This window comes from Salmo salar, chromosome 20 (assembly GCF_965601325.2).
Source record: "Salmo salar chromosome 20, fSalSal1, whole genome shotgun sequence".
Taxonomy (NCBI): domain Eukaryota; kingdom Metazoa; phylum Chordata; class Actinopteri; order Salmoniformes; family Salmonidae; genus Salmo; species Salmo salar.
Window position 1 is genome coordinate 95,474,536 of NC_138310.1, and position 22,568 is coordinate 95,497,103.

Genomic DNA, 22,568 nt, shown 5'->3' on the forward strand with positions numbered 1-22,568 from the left:
AACGGAAAGGCTGGAGCAACGAACCGCCCTTGCTGTCTCTGCCTTGCCGGTTCCCCTCTTTCCACTGGGATTCTCTGCCTCTAACCCTATTACAGGGGCTGAGTCACTGGCTTACTGGTGTTCTTCCATGCCGTCCATGGGAGGGGTGCGTCACTTGAGTGGGTTGAGTCACCGACGTGGTCTTCCTGTCTGGGTTGGCGCCCCCCCCCCCCCCCCCTTGAGTTGTGCCGTGGCGGAGATCTTTGTGGGCTATACTTGGCCGTGTCTCAGGATGGTAAGTTGGTGGTTGGAGACATCCCTCTAGTGGTGTGGGGGCTGTGCTTTGGCAAAGTTGTTGAGGTTATAACCTGCCTGTTTGGCCCTGTATGGGGTTTCATCGTATGGGGCCACAGTGTCTCCTGACCCCTCCTGTCTCAGCCTCCAGTATTTATGCTGCAGTAGTTTATGTGTCGAGGGGCTAGGGTCAGTCTGTTACATCTGGAGCATTTCTCTTGTCTTATCCGGTGTCCTGTGTGAATTTAAATATGCTTTCTTTCTTTCTCTCTCTCTCTCGGAGGACCTGAGCCCTAGGACCATGCCTCAGGACAACCTGGCATGATGACTCCTTGCTGTCCCCAGTCCACCTGGCCGTGCTGCTGCTCCAGTTTCAACTGTTCTGCCTGCGGCTATGGAACCCTGACCTGTTCACCGGGGACGTGCTACCTGTCCCAGACCTGCTGTCCCAGACCTGCTGGAACCCTGACCTGTTCACCGGACGTGCTACCTGTCCCAGACCTGCTGTTTTCAACTCTCTAGAGACAGCAGGAGCGGTAGAGATACTCTCAAAGATCGGCTATGAAAAGCCAACTGACACTTACTCTTGAGTTGCTGACTTGTTCCACCCTTGACAACTACTATGATTATTATTATTTGACCATGCTGGTCATTTATGAACATTTGAACATCTTGGCCATGTGCTGTTATAATCTCCACCCAGCACAGCCAGAAGAGGACTGGCCACCCCTCATAGCCTGGTTCCTCTCTAGGTTTCTTCCTAGGTTTTGGCCTTTCTAGGGAGTTTTTCCTAGCCACTGTGCTTCTACATCTGCATTGCTTGCTGTTTGGGGTTTTAGGCTGGGTTTCTGTACAGCACTTTGAGATATCAGCTGATGTAAGAAGGGCTATATAAATACATTTGATTTGATTATTATATTATTGAATACCCTACTGATGGTTTATTATTATTACCTTTCATTTAATTAAAACCTTTTCTTAAAAATTCTGTGACAGTATATAAGGCAAGGAAGCAATACCGTCCTCATTTAGATTGGGGCTCATGTTGTCTCCAATTATTGAGATTCTCAAATATACACTGCTCAAAAAAATAAAGGGAACACTTAAACAACACAATGTAACTCCAAGTCAATCACACTTCTGTGAAATCAAACTGTCCACTTAGGAAGCAACACAGGCGTTGTAGGGAGGTCATACGGGCATGTTTTGACTTGTTTTAAGGACATTACATCAAAGTTGCATCAGCCTGTAGTGTGGTTTTCCACTTTAATTTTGAGTGTGACTCCAAATCCAGACCTCCATGGGTTGATAAATTGGATTTCCATTGATTATTTTTGTGTGATTTTGTCAGCACATTCAACTATGTAAAGAAAAACGTATTTAATAAGATTATTTCTTTCATTCAGATCTAGGATGTGTTTAAGTGTTCCCTTTATTTTTTTGAGCAGTATATTTAATATCTTTCACACGACTTAATTACTGCTGTACCGTTTACACCTTGATTCTGTGAATGATTTCTGACAACGTCTCCGTGTTAGATTAGAAATCTGATTTGGTGATGACCGCTTTATTCTGCAGCTGGCGTTCTCTTTCAGTGTTTAAAAGTCCACACAAAGACATGATGTTGAGATGCTTTGCTTTGAATCTGAGAACTTCTAGTGGATTTTATATCTTGTTAAAACGAACTCAAACACCACTAGTGACATCTGCTGGTATACTGCTGTAGGAGACGAGTCCGTTCAGCAGGTACAGTATAAATACACGTGACCTCAAAACAAAAAATACATTTTCCACAAAGAAACAAGTACACAATACAAGGACAATTCTAAGTTGATACAGAGAATGAATGTTATCTGATTTATTGCATACAGCTATTATTGTATTTGATAATTACTTAATCTGAAGTCATCACGGCTTATTAAAACAGGCCATACAACAGACTATTGATTATTGATTGATTATTGGTCAATTAACACTCCACGGAGACTAGTCCAGTTGTATCGGAGCCAGTAACTTGACCTTGTCTGTCAAAGGCTTAGTACCAGTGCTCTGTCACACTGGCCTGTCAACCCCTCTGTCTGGCTATTTATAACGCATAGACACACTGCAGAAGCTGATCAGAAAGGTAGGACAGTAGTCAGAAGTGCTTACAAACATAACCCAGACTGACAGACAGAGGAACACAAAGAGGCACAGCAGGTGAGCGAGGACATTATGCTTATTTTTTTCTGTTGAATTTTGATATGAAATATTACCACGCAATATTTTGATACTTTGCTGCACTACTATCCTAAGAAGATGTGTTGCTTGTTTCTATGAGCAAGAGGGAGATGAATACTGTTTTAAAGTGGTCAAATACAAGAGATATGGAGAAGATAATAGGAATTATTCAGGAGATGTGAAGATCATGCCCATGATCTTAATTAAGAGTTTGCAACTTCCTGTTTGCTGTGGAGGATATACAATGTAATTCTTGTTATTGTCTCTGTCAGTGGAGGCTGCTGAGTGGAGGACGGCTCTTAAACATGTCTGGAACGGAGCAAATGGAATGGCATCAAACACATGGAAACCCATGTGTTTGATGTTTGTTTATACCTTTCCACCCATTCCGCTCTTCCCATTACCACGTGCCCATCCTCCCCAATTAAGATGCCACCAGCCTCCTGTGGTCTCTGCCTTTCGGTTCCAAGTATATGTTCCCATTGATCTATTTTCATTGGTTTACTTTTTCAGATGGTGAAATTCTTCTGAACTAATAATATTTGTCGATTATGGTGAGTGTACTTGATAAGATCTCGGCGTCAAACTACACAGTTAATCATCAAACTACAAAGGCAACCAATCTCATACAGTAGGATATTCAACATGACGATCAAAAAAACGCCCCCCAAAAAAACAGTATTCCTGACACTGATGCAAAACCTCTCTCTCCCTCTGTAGGTGAAAGGCAGTATGCCCCCAGAGGGGCTTCATCAGCACTGTGAGAGGTGTTACAGCCTCCGCTGCCAAGCCCCCGTGAACACCTCCGTCTCCTGTATGGTGATTAAGTGTCATCTACACTGTGGCGCTGCCTTCCACAAGTGTAAGGAGGAGGAGCACCAGTTACTATGTCCCAATGAGACGGTCCCTTGCCTCAACGTTCACTACGGCTGTCCCTTCACCATGCTCCGCCACAGGCTGGCCAAGCACCTGGAGGTCTGCCCTGCTAGCACCATCATCTGCTCCCAGCAATGGATCCGCTTCCCAGTGGCAGACACAGACTCTTCCATCCACAGGTGTGCTCTGGTGCTGTGGTATAATGTGCTCTGGTGTGGTGTGGTGGTGTTGTGTGGTGGTGGTGTGGTGGTGGTGTGGTGTGGTGTGGTGGTGTGGTGATGGTGTGGTGGTGCTCTGGTGTGGTGTGGTGGTGTGGTGGTGTGGTGTGGTGGTGTTGTGTGATGCTCTGGTGTGGTGTGGTGTGGTGGTGGTGTGGTGGTGTGGTGTGGTGGTGTGGTGTGGTGGTGTTGTGTGATGCTCTGGTGTGGTGTGGTGGTGGTGGTGGTGTGGTGGTGTGGTGTGGTGGTGTGGTGTGGTGGTGTTGTGTGGTGCTCTGGTGTGGTGCTGGTGTGTGGTGGTGGTGTGGTGGTGTGGTGGTGTGGTGTGGTGGTGTTGTGTGGTGCTCTGGTGTGGTGTGGTGTGGTGGTGGTGTGGTGCTGTGGTGTGGTGCTCTGGTGTGGTGGTGTTGTGGGGTGGTGGTGTGGTGGTGGTGTGGTGTGGTGGTGGGGTGCTCTGGTGTGGTGGTGGTGTTGTGGTGGGGTGGTGGTGTGGTGGTGGGGTGGTGGTGTGGTGGGGCTGTGGTGTTGTGGTGGTGTGGTGGGGCTGTGGTGTTGTGGTGGTGTGGTATAATGTGCTGTGGTGTGGTGTGGTATAATGTGGTGTGGTATAATGTGGTGTGGTGTGGTATAATGTGGTGTGGTGTGGTGTGGTGGTGTGTTGTGCTGCTGTGGTGTGTGGTGGTGTGGTATAATGTGCTGTGGTGTTGTGTGGTATAATGTGGTGTGGTATAATGTGGTGTGGTGTGGTGTGGTATAATGTGGTGTGGTGTGGTATAATGTGCTGTGGTGTGATATAATGTGGTGTGGTATAATGTGGTGTGGTGTGGTGTGGTATAATGTGTTATGGTGTGGTGTGGTATAATGTGCTGGGGTGTGGTATAATGTGTTATGGTGTGGTGTGGTGTAATGTGTTATGGTGTGGTGTAATGTGTTGTGGTGTGGTATAATGTGTTATGGTGTGGTGTGGTATAATGTGGTGTGGTGTGGTATAATGTGGTGTGGTGTGGTATAATGTGCTGTGGTGTGGTGTGGTATAATGTGCTGTGGTGTGGTGTGGTGTGGTATAATGTGCTGGGGTGTGGTACAATGTGCTGTGGTGTGGTGTGGTGTAATGTGTTGTGTTGTGGTGTGGTATAATGTGGTGTAGTGTGGTATAATGTGGTGTGGTATAATGTGTTGTGGTTTAATGTGTTGTGGTGTGGTATAATGTGCTGTGGTGTGGTGTGGTTTAATGTGGTGTGGTGTGGTATAATGTGGTGTGGTGTGGTATAATGTGCTGGGGTGTGGTGTGGTGTAATGTGTTGTGGTGTGGTATAATGTGGTGTAGTGTGGTATAATGTGGTGTGGTGTGGTATAATGTGCTGTGGTGTGGTGTGGTATAATGTGGTGTAGTGTGGTATAATGTGGTGTGGTGTGGTGTGGTATAATGTGCTGGGGTGTGGTGTGGTGTAATGTGTTGTGGTGTGGTGTGGTATAATGTGCTGTAGTCTGGTATAATGTGGTGTGGTATAATGTGGTGTGGTTTAATGTGGTGTGGTATAATGTGGTATAATGTGCTGGGGTGTGGTGTGGTGTAATGTGGTGTGGTATAATGTGTTGTGGTGTGGTATAATGTGGTGTGGTGTGGTATAATGTGGTGTGGTGTGGTATAATGTGGTGTGGTATCATGTGGTGTGGTATAATGTGGTATAATGTGCTGGGGTGTGGTGTGGTGTAATGTGGTGTGGTGGTGTGGTAAAATGTGCTGTGGTGTGGTATAATGTGTTGTGGTGTGGTATAATGTGGTGTGGTGTGGTATAATGTGGTGTGGTATAATGTGGTGTGGTATAATGTGCTGGGGTGTGGTATAATGTGTTATGGTGTGGTATAATGTGGTGTGGTGTGGTGTGGTATAATGTGGTGGGGTGTGGTATAATGTGCTGGGGTGTGGTATAATGTGTGGTGTGGTGTAATGTGGTGTGGTGTGGTATAATATGCAGTGGTGTGGTGTGGTATAATGTGGTGTGGTGGTGTGGTATAATGTGGTGTGGTGTAGTGTGGTATAATGTGGTGTGGTATAATGTGGTGTGGTCTGGTATAATGTGGTGTGGTGTGCTGTGGTATAATGTGGTGTGGTATAATGTGCTGTGGTATAATGTGGTATGGTGTGGTGTGGTATAATGTGCTGGGGTGTGGTATAATGTGTTGTGGTGTGGTAAAATGTGGTGTGGTGGTGTGGTATAATGTGGTGTAGTGTGGTATAATGTGCTGGGGTGTGGTATAATATGCAGCGGTGGTGTGGTTTAATGTGGTGTGGTGTGGTTTAATGTGGTGTGGTGTGGTATAATGTGGTGTGGTGTGGTATAATGTGCTGGGGTGTGGTGTGGTGTAATGTGTTGTGGTGTGGTGGTGTGGTATAATGTGTTGTGGTGTGGTGGTGTGGTATAATGTGCTGTGGTGTGGTGTGGTATAATGTGTTGTGGTGTGGTGTGGTATAATGTGTTATGGTGTGGTGTGGTATAATGTGCTGTGGTGTGGTGTGGTATAATGTGTTGTGGTGTGGTATAATGTGGTGTGGTGTGGTGTGGTATAATGTGTTATGGTGTGGTGTGGTATAATGTGCTGTGGTGTGGTGTGGTATAATGTGTTGTGGTGTGGTATAATGTGGTGTGGTGTGGTATAATGTGGTGTGGTATAATGTGGTGTGGTATAATATGTTGTGGTGTGGTATAATGTGGTGTGGTATAATGTGGTATAATATGGTGTGGTGTGGTATAATGTGGTGTGGTGTGGTATAATGTGGTGTGGTATAATGTGTAGTGTGGTGTAATGTGGTGTGGTGTGGTATAATATGCAGTGGTGTGGTGTGGTATAATGTGGTGTGGTGGTGTGGTATAATGTGGTGTGGTGTAGTGTGGTATAATGTGGTGTGGTATAATGTGGTGTGGTCTGGTATAATGTGGTGTGGTGTGCTGTGGTGTGGTATAATGTGGTGTGGTATAATGTGCTGTGGTATAATGTGGTGTGGTGTGGTATAATGTGGTGTGGTATAATGTGCTGTGGTATAATGTGGTGTGGTGTGGTGTGGTATAATGTGTTATGGTGTGGTGTGGTATAATGTGCTGGGGTGTGGTATAATGTGTTGTGGTGTGGTATAATGTGGTGTGGTGGTGTGGTATAATGTGGTGTGGTGTAGTGTGGTATAATGTGGTGTGGTATAATGTGCTGGGGTGTGGTATAATGTGCTGTGGTGTGGTATAATGTGCTGGGGTGTGGTATAATATGCAGTGGTGGTGTGGTTTAATGTGGTGTGGTGTGGTTTAATGTGGTGTGGTGTGGTATAATGTGGTGTGATGTGGTATAATGTGCTGGGGTGTGGTGTGGTGTAATGTGTTGTGGTGTGGTGGTGTGGTATAATGTGTTGTGGTGTGGTGGTGTGGTATAATGTGCTGTGGTGTGGTATAATGTGTTGTGGTGTGGTGGTGTGGTATAATGTGCTGTGTTGTGGTGTGGTATAATGTGGTGTGGTGTGGTATAATGTGGTGTGGTATAATGTGGTGTGGTATAATATGGTGTGGTGTGGTATAATGTGGTGTGGTGTGGTATAATGTGGTGTGGTATAATGTGGTGTGGTGTGGTATAATGTGGTGTGGTATAATGTGGTGTGGTATAATGTGCTGTGGTGTGGTATAATGTGGTGTGGTGTGGTGTGGTATAATGTGTTATGGTGTGGTGTGGTATAATGTGCTGTGGTGTGGTATAATGTGGTGTGGTATAATGTGCTTTGGTGTGGTATAATGTGCTGTGGTGTGGTATAATGCGCTGTGGTGTGGTATAATGTGGTGTGGTGTGGTATAATCTGGTGTGGTGTGGTGTGGTATAATGTGGTGGTGTGTTGTAATGTGGTGTGGTATAATGTGGTAGTGTGGTGTGGTGTGGTGTGGTATAATGTGGTGGTGTGGTGTAATGTCGTGTGGTATAATGTGGTGTGGTGTGGTATAATGTGCTGTGGTATAATGTGCTGTGGTGTGGTATAATGTGCTGTTGTGTGGTGTGGTATAATGTGCTGTTGTGTGGTGTGGTATAATGTGGTGTGGTGTGGTATAATGTGGTGTGGTGTGGTATAATGTGCTGTGGTATAATGTGCTGTGGTGTGGTATAATGTGCTGTTGTGTGGTGTGGTATAATGTGCTGTTGTGTGGTGTGGTATAATGTGGTGTGGTGTGGTATAATGTGGTGTGGTGTGGTATAATGTGCTGTTGTGTGGTGTGGTGTGGTGTGGTATAATGTGCTATGGTGTGTTGTGTTATGGTGTGCTGTAGTGTGTTGTGGTGTGCTGTTCTGTGGTGTGTTGTGTTGTGGTGTGCTGTAGTGTGTTGTGGTGTGCTGTTCTGTGGTGTGCTGTTCTGTGGTATGTTGTGTTGTGCTATGGTGTGATGTATTTGTATTTGTATTTATTATGGATCCCCGTTAGTTCCTGCCAAGGCAGCAGCTACTCTTCCTGGGGTTTATTATGGATCCCCATTAGTTCCTGCCAAGGCAGCAGCTACTCTTCCTGGGGTTTATTATGGATCCCCATTAGTTCCTGCCAAGGCAGCAGCTACTCTTCCTGGGGTTTATTATGGATCCCCGTTCCTGCCAAGGCAGCAGCTACTCTTCCTGGGGTTTATTATGGATCCCCGTTCCTGCCAAGGCAGCAGCTACTCTTCCTGGGGTTTATTATGGATCCCCGTTCCTGCCAAGGCAGCAGCTACTCTTCCTGGGGTTTATTATGGATCCCCATTAGTTCCTGCCAAGGCAGCAGCTACTCTTCCTGGGGTTTATTATGGATCCCCATTAGTTCCTGCCAAGGCAGCAGCTACTCTTCCTGGGGTTTATTATGGATCCCCATTAGTTCTTGCCAAGGCAGCTGCTACTCTTCCTGGGGTTTATTATGGATCCCCATTAGTTCCTGCCAAGGCAGCAGCTACTCTTCCTGGGGTTTATTATGGATCCCCATTAGTTCCTGCCAAGGCAGCTGCTACTCTTCCTGGGGTTTATTATGGATCCCCATTAGTTCCTGCCAAGGCAGCAGCTACTCTTCCTGGGGTTTATTATGGATCCCCATTAGTTCCTGCCAAGGCGGCAGCTACTCTTCCTGGGGTTTATTATGGATCCCCATTAGTTCCTGCCAAGGCAGCAGCTACTCTTCCCGGGGTTTATTATGGATCCCCATTAGTTCCTGCCAAGGCAGCAGCTACTCTTCCTGGGGTTTATTATGGATCCCCGTTAGTTCCTGTCAAGGCAGCAGCTACTCTTCCTGGGGTTTATTATGGATCCCCATTAGTTCCTGTCAAGGCAGCAGCTACTCTTCCTGGGGTTTATTATGGATCCCCATTAGTTCCTGTCAAGACAGAAGCTACTCTTCCTGAGGTCCACCCAAAATAAGACAGTTATTACAATTTTAAAAACATTACAATACATTCACAACAGAGTTCAAAACACACCAATAATGTACATTAGGCCCCTGCTCCACTAACACTTATCTACAGCACAAAATCCATATGTACGTGTGTGTATAGTGCGTATGTTATCATGTGTATGCTGTTCCATATTTGTACTATTTTCTACATTGTAGAATAATAGTGTAAACATCAAAACAAGGAAAACAAACATGGAATCATGGACCCAAAAAGTGTTAATTAAACAAATAAACATATATTTTATATTTGAAATTCTTCAAAGTAGCCACCCTTTGCCTTGATGACAGCTTTGCACACTCTTGGCATTCTCTCAACCAGCATCATGAGGTAGTCACCTGGAATGCATCTCAATTAACAGGTGTGCCTTGTTAAAAGTTAATTTGTGTAATTTCTTTCCTTCTTAATGTGTTTGAGCCAATCAGCTGTGTTGTGACAAGGTAGGGTTGGTATACAGAAGATAGCCCTATTTGGTAAAAGACCAAGTCCATATTATAGTAAGAACAGCTCAAATAAGCAAAGAGAAACGACAGTCCATCATTACTTTAAGACATGAAGGACAGTCAATACGGAAAAGTTTCTTCAACGCTCACTTTACAGAATTCAAAATTACAATGCTTGTCTTTCATAATTTGATCAGTAATACTTGGATGTGTAGTGCTAGACTCATTTTCCATTATTTTAGCCTCATCCCTCTCAACCATAGAGTTCAATTTCAATTTCAATTTCAAGTTTCAATTCCTCATCAATCCACGGGGATTTAACAGTTTTTACAGTCATTTTCTTAATGGGTGCATGCTTATTAGTAACTGGAATAAACTATTTCATAACTGTGTCAAATGCAGCGTCTGGTTGCTCCTCATTACACACCACAGACCAGCAAATATTCTTTACATCATCAACATATGAATCACTACACAACATATGACCTCTTATACACTATATTAGGCCCAGCCTTTGGAACTTTGGTTTTCCTAGATATGGCTAATATATTGTGATCACTACATCCTATGGATCTGGATACTGCTTTCAAACTAATTCCTGCAGTATTAGTAAAGATGTGATAAATAGATGCTGATGATTTCATTCTTGTGCTGTTTGTAACTACCCTGGTAGGTTGACTGATAACCTGAACCAGGTTGTAGACACTAGTTATAGTTTGAAGCTATCTCTTGAGTGGGCAGCTTGATGAGAGCCAGTCAATATTTAAATCACCCAGAAAATATACCTCTCTGTTGATATCACATACATTAGCAAGCATTTCACATGTTATCCAGATACTGACTGTTAGCACTTGGTGGTCTATAGCAGTTTCCCACCAGAATAGGCTTTAGGTGAGGCAGATGAACCTGTAGCCATATTACTTCAACAGTATTTAACATGAGATCCTCTCTAATCTTTACTGGAATGTGGTTCTGAATATAAACAGCAACACCTCCACCATTGGCATTTCTATCTTTTCGGTAGATGTTTTAACCATGTATTGCTACCACTGTATCAAAAGGTATTATCTAAGTGAGTTTCATAGATAGTCAGACTATGAATGTCATCTGTTACCAGCAAGTTATTAATTTCATGAAACTTGTTTCTTAGGCTACATATGTTAACGTGGGCTATTCTGAGCACTTTTCTGGGATGTTTGATTGTTTTCATTGCTTTACTGAGAAGCTTAGCAGAAGTAGACATGCTCATGTTATTTATGTTAGTGCAGGGTGAGCTGCACACAGTGGACTTCCTACTAGGGCACACCACCTCAGTGCTAACAGTATAAATCTGGTTCATAGGTACATGACTGCTGCATACAAATAGCTGTAGGATCAGCAGACGCATTCAGGGCAGTTAGAGGGACATAAATTAGGTTACTTACATTGTGACATCCAATGCCTCTGGTATAAATGTACATTTGCTGAAGAATTATGACAACTCAGCGACACAATGGTAGGGATTAGCTGAGCTGGTCTTGGGTCATTGGTGTGCTGCGTTGTGGTGTGTTGTGGTGTGTGTGCTGTGTTGTCATGAATTGTGGTGTGTTGTGTTGAGGTGTGCTGTGGTGTGTTGTGGTGTGCTATGTTGTGCTGTGTGGCAGTGTGCTGTGGTGTGTTGTGGTGTGTTGTGTTGTGGTGTGGTGTGCTATGTTGTGCTGTGTGGCAGTGTGCTGTGGTGTGTTGTGGTGTGCTATGTCATGTTATGTTATTGGGCACAGACGTCAATTCAAAGTCTATTCCACATTGGTTGACGTTAATATCATTGAAATGACATGGAAACAGCGTTGATTCAACCAGTGTGTAATTCAACCAGTGTGTGCCTGTTGGGCTGTGTCACAATTTAAGATATTGAAAACTGAATAACCTAATGAATACTGGGACAGAGACAGATTGGGTTTTACATATTAGGATCAACATAGAGAAACAAAGACACTGAAAAAATATTGATGATTCTGCTGCAGCTGAACGTTTCCATGGTCCTCTTAAAGGAGTTTACTGCTATTGCTACAGGACCACCCTGGCTGACCCAGAGAAGCAGCTGAACGTGTCCATGGCCCTGAGAGACCAGGAGCTCCTCTTCAGATGCCTCAAGATGAAGACCGTCTTCCCTGAGCTGATGGAGAAGGTAATGTGTCCTGCTGTGATTTTTTTTTAACATATTTCTGTTCATATTTTGTTAATAGTTTAGTAAAGTTTTCTGCATCAAACTGGCGAGCTTTGTTGTCTTCTTTCTGAAGATGGAAGCAGAACCTGCTCAGAAAGAGATAGATGTAGGGGTCACCAGCTCTGCAGGTGAAGGTTGCAGTTCATTTGGTCCCAGTGAAGCAATGGAGGATGGAGATAATGGTTATGGAGATGGAATGGAGCTGGAGAAGGAACTGAGTCAGGAAGAGAGGGAGGCCTTGGCCAAGAACAAGGACGTGGCCACTCTCCAGAACTACAGCTCCTATGAGGCCATGTTCAGAAAAGAGATGAAGGGATGCCAACAAACTGTCAAAAACATGGAAAAGAAGTTCAATCCCGGTGATGGTGAAGAAGAGAAAGCATTTAGCTTGTCAAATGGTCATGGAGAGCTGGATGGGGATGGATCATCCAAGGAGTGTCAGGAGAATGGAGCCACTGCATGTGCTGTAGATGTCACCAGATCTGGCCTTGCACCGTGGCAGGACGGGGTCATGGAGAGACTGCGTAGAGAGGTCACCACTGCAGACTACAACATGTATTTGGCCCACCATGGAGCTATGCTGATCAACTTTGGTCAGCTTGCCGCCTGCACCCCAAGGGACAAGGACTTTGTTTACGGAAAGCTGGAGCCCATAGAGGTTCAAACTGTCAGAACGTTCAACGTTCCCACGAGCTACCGGCCGAAACGGATTCACATGCACGACCCTTGGTCACCGATGGTCAACAAAAGTGTTGACACGTCAGATCTAGGCGTGTCCGTAGAAGATCTTCCGAAGTGTGATGAAGTCAACGCAACTTTATTGTGCTTCTTGGAGAAAGAGCTAAAGGGTCACAACATCTCAGAGGGTGGAGGAGAAGATGGCTTCTATGTACACATTGGAACACAGACTTACAACATCCCATCTGCTCCGTTCAAACCGGAAGCCTCGCTGGCAGACATCATCACAGACCCACACAAAGGCCTCTATCTCCAGATCCAAGCTGAGGACATCACCAGAAGACACAACTTTACCAACTCTGCCTTTAGTTACCTCTGTGGCCACATCTTCCGCCGCGATGAGTACCACACTCACTTCAAGAACGTGCACTTGGACATCCAGTCCTGCCTGAACGGCTGGTTCGAGCAGCGCTGCCCTCTAGCATACCTAGGCTGCAACTACAGCCAGAGGAGGTTCCAACCCGTAGGTCAGAGAGCCACGGTCACCTACCGCCAGGATCTCAGCACCTTCAGCCTCAAACCAGAGGGCCCCTCGATGCTGTCCGACTCTGAGAAGACCATCAGCATCACCTCTGACAGGAAGCATCCCCGTAAGCTGGACCCGTTGAGCAGACTTCCCTTTGAGATCCTCCATCACCTGGCAGGGTTCCTGGACAGCTTTAGTCTGTCTCAGCTGTCCCAGGTGTCCCAGTTGATGAGGGAGGTGTGTGTCACACTGCTAGAGGAGAGGGGGATGGTCTATCTGAAATGGGAGAAGAAGACCTACTCCCATGGAGGGTCTTCATGGAAATGCAGAAAAAATGTGAGTACTTTGCCTGAATTAAAAAAATAAAAAAATAATTAAGGGATGGAAATCATCCCCTTTTTGTGTTATTACATTGTTTTGTCTTGTACTATCTGGTATAGAGTCCATGGTCATTAAATGTAAATGAAACACCATAAACCAGAACAGCTTCAATGCACCTTGGCATAGAGCCTACAGGTGTCTTAATAGGGCGTTGGGCCACCATGAACCAGAACAGCTTCAATGCACCTTGGCATAGAGCCTACAGGTGTCTTAATAGGGCGTTGGGCCACCATGAACCAGAACAGCTTCAATGCACCTTGGCATAGAGCCTACAGGTGTCTTAATAGGGCGTTGGGCCACCATGAACCAGAACAGCTTCAATGCACCTTGGCATAGAGCCTACAGGTGTCTTAATAGGGCGTTGGGCCACCATGAACCAGAACAGCTTCAATGCACCTTGGCATAGAGCCTACAGGTGTCTTAATAGGGCGTTGGGCCACCATGAACCAGAACAGCTTCAATGCACCTTGGCATAGAGCCTACAGGTGTCTTAATAGGGCGTTGGGCCACCATGAACCAGAACAGCTTCAATGCACCTTGGCATAGAGCCTACAGGTGTCTTAATAGGGCGTTGGGCCACCATGAACCAGAACAGCTTCAATGCACCTTGGCATAGAGCCTACAGGTGTCTTAATAGGGCGTTGGGCCACCATGAACCAGAACAGCTTCAATGCACCTTGGCATAGAGCCTACAGGTGTCTTAATAGGGCGTTGGGCCACCATGAACCAGAACAGCTTCAATGCACCTTGGCATAGAGCCTACAGGTGTCTTAATAGGGCGTTGGGCCACCATGAACCAGAACAGCTTCAATGCACCTTGGCATAGAGCCTACAGGTGTCTTAATAGGGCGTTGGGCCACCATGAACCAGAACAGCTTCAATGCACCTTGGCATAGAGCCTACAGGTGTCTTAATAGGGCGTTGGGCCACCATGAACCAGAACAGCTTCAATGCACCTTGGCATAGATTCTACAAGTGTCTCAAACTGTATTGGAGGGATACGGGACCATTCATCCACGAGAAATTCCATAAGTTGGTGTTTTGTTGACGGGGGTGGAAAACGCTGTGTCAGGCGCTGCTACAGAATCTCCCATAAATGTTCACACACACCATTTAAATCCCCACATTCTCCCCTCTTTCAAAGTCACTGAGATCTCTTCCTCTAGCCAAAATAACTGGCAACAGAGCATTTTATACATGACCCTAAGCATGATGGGATGTTAATTACTTAACCTGTTGGGTCTAGGGGGCAGCATTTGCACGTCTGGATAAAAAAAATGTACCCGATTTAATCTGGTTACTAATCCTACCCAGTAACTAGAATATGCATATACTTATTATATATGGATAGAAAACACTCTAAAGTTTCCAAAACTGTTTGAATGGTGTCTGTGAGTATAACAGAACTCATTTGGCAGGCAAAACCCTGAGACATTTTCTGACAGGAAGTGGATACCTGATGTGTTGTATTGACTTTAAACCTATCCCATTGAAAAACACAGGGGCTTAGGAATATTTTGGCACTTCCTATTGCTTCCACTAGATGTCACCAGCCTTTACAAAGTGTTTTGAGTCTTCTGGAGGGAGATCTGACCGAACAAGAGCCATGGAACGATGATGTCCCATTAGACACCTGGCGCGCAGGTTCATGTTGGGTACCCTCGTTCCAATACGTTATAAAAGAGTATGCATTCGTCCACCTTGAATATTATTCATGTTCTGGTTAAAAAAGGCCCTAATGATTTATGCTATACAACGTTTGACATGTTTGAACGAACGGAAATATATTTTTTCCCCTCGTTCATGACGAGAAGTCCGGCTGGCTTACATCATGTGCTAACGAGACGGATATTTTTGGACATAAATGATGAGCTTTTTTGAACAAAACTACATTCGTTATGGACCTGTGATACCTGGAAGTGACATCTGATGAAGAGAATCAAAGGTAATGGATTATTTACATAGTATTTTCGATTTTAGATCTCCCCAACATGACGTCTAGTCTGTATCGCAACGCGTATTTTTCTGGGCGCAGTGCTCAGATTATTGCAAAGTGTGATTTCCCAGTAAGGTTATTTTTAAATCTGGCAAGTTGATTGCGTTCAAGAGATGTAAATCTATAATTCTTTAAATGACAATATAATATTTTACCAATGTTTTCTAATTTTAATTATTTAATTTGTTACGCTGACTTGACTGCCGGTTATTGGAGGGAAACGATTTCCTCAACATCAATGCCATAGTAAAACGCTGTTTTTGGATATAAATATGAACTTGATAGAACTAAAAATGCATGCATTGTCTAACATAATGTCCTAGGAGTGTCATCTGATGGAGATTGTAAAAGGTTAGTGCATCATTTTAGCTGGTTTTATGGTTTTGGTGACCCTGTCTTTGACTTGACAAAACATTACACACAACTCTTGTAAATGTACTGTCCTAACATACTCTAAATTAATTAACCTCTATGGGCTAGGTGGGACGCAAGCGTCCCACCCGTGGTGCACTCCATCAACAGCAGGTGCATTTCAAGAGCGGCAAATTTGAATCCAAATAAATGTCAAAATTCAAATTTTTCAAACATACAACTATTTTACACCCTTTGAAAGATAAACAACTCCTTAATCTAACCACGTTTTACGATTTCAAAAAGGTTTTACGGCGAAAGCATAAATTTAGAGTATGTTAGGACAGTACATTTACAAGAGTTGTGTGTAATGTTGTGCCAATTCAAAGAGAGGCGTCACCAAAACCATAAAATCAGCTAAAATTATGCACTAACCTTTTACAATCTCCAACAGATGACACTCCTAGGACATTGTGTTAGACAATGCATGCATTTTTAGTTCTATCAAGTTCATATTTATATCCAAAAACAGCGTTTTACTGTGGCGTTGATGTTCAGGAAATCGTTTCCCTCCAATAACCGGCATTCAAGTCAACACCACAAATTAAATAATTAAAATTAGAAAACATTGTAAAATATTATATTGTCATTTAAAGAATTATAGATTTACATCTCTTGAACGCAATCAACTTGCCAGATTTAAAAATAACCTTACTGGGAAATCACACTTTGCAATAATCTGAGCACTGCGCCCAGAAAAATACGCGTTGCGATACAGACTAGCCGCCATGTTGGGGAGATCTAAAATCGAAAATACTATGTAAATAATCCATTCTCTTCATCAGATGTCACTTCCAGGTATCACAGGTCCATAACGAATGTAGTTTTGTTCAAAAAAGCTCATCATTTATGTCCAAAAATCTCCGTCTTGTTAGCACATGATCTAAGCCAGCCGGACTTCTCGTCATGAACGAGGGGGAAAAATATATTTACGTTCGTTCAAACATGTCAAACGTTGTATAGCATAAATCATTAGGGCCTTTTTTAACCAGAACATGAATAATATTCAAGGTGGACGAATGCATTCTCTTTTATAACATATTGGAACGAGGGTACCCAACATGAACTCGCGCGCCAGGTGTCTAATGGGCCATCATCGTTCCATGGCTCTTGTTCGGTCAGATCTCCCTCCAGAAGACTCAAAACACTTTGTAAAGGCTGGTGACATCTAGTGGAAGCAATAGGAAGTGCCAAAATATTCCTCAGCCCCTGTGTTTTTCAATGGCATAGGTTTAAAGGTAATACAACACATCAGGTATCCACTTCCTGTCAGAATCTGTCTCAGGGTTTTGCCTGCCAAATGAGTTCTGTTATACTCACAGACACCATTCAAACAGTTTTAGAAACTTTAGGGTGTTTTCTATCCATATATAATAAGTATATGCATATTCTAGTTACTGGGTAGGATTAGTAACCAGATTAAATCGGGTACATTTTTTTATCCAGCCGTGCAAATACTGCCCCCTAGCCCTAACAGGTTAACTCAGGAATCACACCTGTGTGGAAGCACCTGCTTTCAATATACTTTGTATCCCTCATTTACTCAAATGTTTCCTTTGTGTTGGCAGTTACCTGTCTATACTGCATACAGTACCAGTCAAAAGATTGGACGCAAATTTTTACTATTTTCTACATTGTAGAAGACATTGTGAAGACATTAAAACTATGAAATAACACATATGGAATCATGTAAGTAGCCACCCTTTGCCTTGATGACGGCTTTGCACACTCTTGGCATTCTCTCAACCAGCGCCATGAGGTAGTCACCTGGAATGCATTTCAATTAACAGGTGTGTCTTGTTAAAAGTTCATTTGTGGAATTTCTTTCCTTCTTAATGCGCTTGAGACAATCAGTTGTGTTGTGACAAGGTAAGGTTGGTATACAGAAGATAGCCCTATTTGGTAAAAGACCAAGTCCGTATTATGGCAAGAACAGCTCAAATAAGCAAAGAGAAACAACAGTCCATCATTACTTTAAGACATGAAGGTCAGTCAATACGGAACATTTCAAGAACTTTGGTAAAAATGACAGTCCATCATTACTTCAAGACATAAAGGTCAGTCAATCTGGAAAATAAATGCTTCACAGAGTTCACGTAACAGACACATCTCAACATCAACTGTTCAGAGGAGACTGCGTGAATCAGACCTTCAAGGTTGAATTGCTGCAAATAAACCACTACTAAAGGACACCAATAAGAAGAAGAAATTTGCCTGGGCTAAGAAACACACATTTAAATGCATTCCAGGTGATGACCTCATGAAGCTGGTTGAGAGAATGCCAAGAGTGTGCAAAGCTGTCATCAAGGCAAAGGGTGGCTACTTAGAAGAACAAAATATATTTTCATTTATTTAACACTTTTTTGGTTACTACATGATTCCATATGTGTTATTTCATAGTTTTGATGTCTTCACTATTATTCTACAATGTAGAAAATATAAAAAAAATAAGAAAAACCCTTGAATGAGTAGGTGTGTACAAACTTTTGACTGGTACTGTGGCAGTTGTAGCTTGTCTGGCTCCCTGGGCGAAACCACATTCAGTGCCCCCCCCCCCCCCCCCCCACCCGCCACCAAAAGAAAAAAGCACCATTCTGCACTAACTGTAATTTTTATTCAAATATTTAAAACAACACAAATAAATAATCATAACATTTAAAACTACATAAATATAAAAATATATACAAAAATAAGTAACAAAGACAAATAGAAACAAATTTGTCACTCGAGCGTCAATACATTACCCATCTCCCAACACTGTCATCCAAGAGTCGAGACTAAACCAGTTCAGACTGGTTTTATATTATTCTTAACGATTTTGCAAAAAACAGAAAAATACGCAACAAAATGTCTGTGAAACTATATATTCACAGTATTATGAATGAATTGTGGTTTATTTGGTGGCATTGCGTAGTGTCTGATTTTACTATTTGCCTTAGTAATGTACAAAGTTAGAGGTGCGCTATTTGATAGATTACCCCGCTCTCCCTACCTCGGGCTTCCAGAGGGGAGACCTGAGGTCAACCTCCCCCCCCCCCCCTCCTCATCTCGTACTTCTGAGTGGGAGACCTTCCCAGGCAGTAGCCTGCCTAGCTCACTAACTATCCCAGGCAGTAGCCTGCCTAGCTCACTAACTATCCCAGGCAGTAGCCTGCCTAGCACACTAACTATCCCAGGCAGTAGCCTGCCTAGCACACTAACTATCCCAGGCAGTAGCCTGCCTAGCTCACTAACTATCCCAGGCAGTAGCCTGCCTAGCTCACTAACTATCCCAGGCAGTAGCCTGCCTAGCTCACTAACTAGAATCAGAGCGCCCACTCCGACAAGGTTAATTGACCCACAGTCCCACATGGTGAGATGATATCATTGACGTGATGTGCAAATGAGCGATAGAAAACCGATGTCACCATTCTGATTTTTTTGGGGCGGCCGCCCCGTGTCGCACCCAGCAAGATGCCGTCCTGCACGGCTGCCCGTGCCGTCTATACCTATATAATCCGCTACTGACTGTGTGTATATATATATATATATATATATATATATATATATATATATATATATATATATATATACACAACAACAACATTTCCTATCTCTATCCCCACCCAACCCCTCCAGAAGTAGGCATGCCTATAGTCTAAAGTCTATGTTAGGACCAATACTGGTGGAAGTAGGCCTATTCGTCCTGCCATAGACTTTCATTGGAAAGTGAAAGGCAGAATGAACATGTCACTGGTTCTAAACAATACTGTTGTTTTTCGTTCACATCACATGATTTAGTTCTGTCTACTGACCCACCAGGTGGTTCGGTCCGTCAGTCACTGTGTGATAGCATAGTTACCAGGTCACCCTAATATGACCGCCCAGCCCTATACGGCATCCAGACACATTCTCTACATCTCTTCTGGACAGAGAAATGGATCCAGCCTGGTCTGAGGGTTGCTTTCCAATCGGCACCCTATTCCCTGTAACCTGAACTACTGGACTATGTAGGTAATAGGTTGCCACTTGGGACACAGCCTAAATCTCAGTCTTGTCCCAACAGGAACCCTATTCCCCATATAGAGCTATGGGCCCTGGTCAAAAGTAGTGCACTATGTAGAGAATAGGATGCCGTTTGGGATGCGTTTCTAGTCCTATGACAGCTGTTGCATTGTAAAGAGCCCCCTGACTACTCCCTGCATTCCTCTCAGACACGATTATGAGTTGAATTACCCATCCCAGTGTTTGGCACCAACCAATCAGAGAGCGAGAGAGAGAGAGAGCCTGTCTGTGTGTCCACGGGACAAAGGGCATGCCAATGATATCAGTGGTCTGGAATGCCACCAAGCCCTTGTTCCCAGTCAGCTCTGCCACACTAACGACTCAGTTATCTCATAACTGGCTCCAGCTCAAATGCTACCCTTGTCCCTTTGTAGTGCATTTGTTTTGATCAAGACCTGTAGCACATCTATTGTAGGGAATAGGATGCCAACTGGGATGCACATACAGACAACAGGTTGCTAGGCAGGAAATCCATACACATCAACAATGGGAACAGTATAAACCTGCATATGGAATAAACAGGATGTTGTTACCAATGAAATAGAGCTTCATATGAAGATGTAGCATGCATCAGAATTTAGTATACTAAAATTATATTATATATACATATATATATATTATATTATATTATATATATATATAAATTATATTATATATAATTATATATAATTATATTATTATATATAATTATATATAATTATATTATTATATATAATTATATTATTATATTTTACTAGGAGTTTTTCCTGACCACGTGGCTCGAGAGGCTATGGGTTTCAAGTTGTTCCTGACCACGTGGCTTGAGAGGTCATAGAGTTTAGAGTTTTTCCTGGTCAGATCACATTGTCAGGAAAAATTCCTTGACCCACTCTAATACTCTGTGTGATAAAAAACATTCTGTCTCTCTCTCTCTCTCTCTCTCTCTCTCTCTGTCTCTGTCTCTCGCTCTCTTTCTCTCTCTCTTTCTCTCTCTCTCTCTTTCTCTCTCTCTTTCTCTCTCTCTTTCTCTCTCTCTCTCTCTTTCTTTCTCTCTGTCGCTTTGGTTTCCTAAGGTATGGGAGTTTAGCAGTCTGTTTTCCAAGGTGGACAGGTGGTGCTTTGACGATGTCCCCTCCATGTCTGAGCACCTGAAGGTCTGCCCTTTCTACCAAAGAGAGGAGCTCAGTATGCCTGTAAAACTAGTCAGTATGGAGGGGGCCAGAGAGAGACCCCAGAGCCTACTGGACCTGCTCCAGGAGTATGACCTGCCTTTAGCAGACCAATGACATTATAAGGAATTGGCGGTAGGTATCCTAGCAGCTAAGGAGTTGGACCTGTAGCCGAAAAGTCACCGATTTGAATCCTGGGCCGGGCACTCGCTTGATCTGAGGGGTGCTGGCTTTAAATCCTAACAACAATTCCCTTCCGTTGGGCCTTGGAGCAAGGCACTGCACTGCAGCTTGACCCTGTGCTCCTCTCAACTGTGTGCATGTGATGTATGCTACCTTGGAAAAAGAGCAGAAGACTACGGTCCCTTAATAAACCATGTAGAAACAGTCAGAGCTCACTTACAATTAATCACTGTTACTAAATTTGTAAATGTCAAAAAGCAATCTCTACAAAGTAATTAACGCATTTATAAACACTATTTTAATGATTTATAAACACTATTTTAATGATTAATAATGATTTATGAAAAATATTTTACATGATTTATAAATGATTTATAAACACTATTTTAATGATTTATAATGATTTATAAATACTATTTTACATGATTAATACATTGTTTATAAACACTATTTTACATTATTTATAAATTATTTAAAAATAATTTATAATGATTAATAAACACTATTTTATTGATTTATAAATGATATATAAACACTATTTTAATGATTTATAATTATTTATAAACACTATTTTAATGATTTAGAATTAAATATAAACACTATTTTTACATGATTTATAAATGATTTATAAATGATTAATAAATCCAATTTTACATGATTTATAAATGATTTATAAATGATTAATAAATCCTATTTTACATGATTTATAGGATAATGAATACGGTGTTTGATCATAGTATGTTAACAATTTGTAAATTATTAATAATGTACCACTAGGTTGTTTATAAACCAGTTATAAATTAGTTATTGTCATCTCATAAGATTATTTAGAAAGTATTTGTTAATTTTTATGTTATTTAACTAGGCAAGTCAGTTAATAAGAACAAATTCTTATTTGAAATGACGGCCTAGGAACAGTGGGTTAACTGCCTTGTTCAGGGGCAGAACAATAGATTTTTACCTTGTCAGCTCGGGGATTCAATCTTGCAACTTTTCGGTTACTAGTCCAACGCTCTAACCACTAGGCTACCTGCCCCCCAAGTTAATGGTTGATTAATGGTTTGAATCACCATTTATACACATATTTATACATTTATTTACTGTATATGTGTCATAAATGGTATATTTATTGATTGTTAATGAGTGCAGTTGTAAATGTGAGTATATGCACTTACTAATACCTCAGTAGATAATTAATGTAGAGCCTTATAAACTATGTAATTATTGTTAATAAATTATTTTAATCCCCTAATTACCCTAAAGCACCAGAGGTTGGTACCGGTTCAGGGATTTTCTTTCTCTGAGGAACAGATTCAGAACCAGGAACAAAAGTGATATATAGTGTTCCGGAACAGAAACTTTATTTTAAAAGGATGGGAACCGGTTAATAACATTATGTTACGTTCAATCCCACAATAAAGACAACAAAGCCCACTTTGTCCCTCATATGTATTCAAGTCTTTATCTGCCAGCTGAAAATATTTGCCAGTGTGTGTGTGTGTGTGTGTGTGTTGGCAACCTGTCCGT

At 42.8% G+C, this 22,568-nt stretch overlaps 1 protein-coding gene across 1 annotated transcript; it reads left to right on the forward strand.

The window, feature by feature from the left end:
- The first annotated feature begins 3,225 nt into the window (after positions 1-3,225).
- Positions 3,226-21,389, forward strand: LOC106581593 (F-box only protein 40). The gene is made up of 4 exons (XM_045703435.2): positions 3,226-3,548; positions 11,521-11,635; positions 11,748-13,214; positions 20,763-21,389. The coding sequence occupies exons 1-4, from the start codon at positions 3,226-3,228 to the stop codon at positions 20,973-20,975; spliced, it is 2,118 nt and encodes a 705-aa protein (XP_045559391.2). The 3' UTR covers positions 20,976-21,389.
- The last annotated feature ends 1,179 nt before the right edge of the window (positions 21,390-22,568 follow it).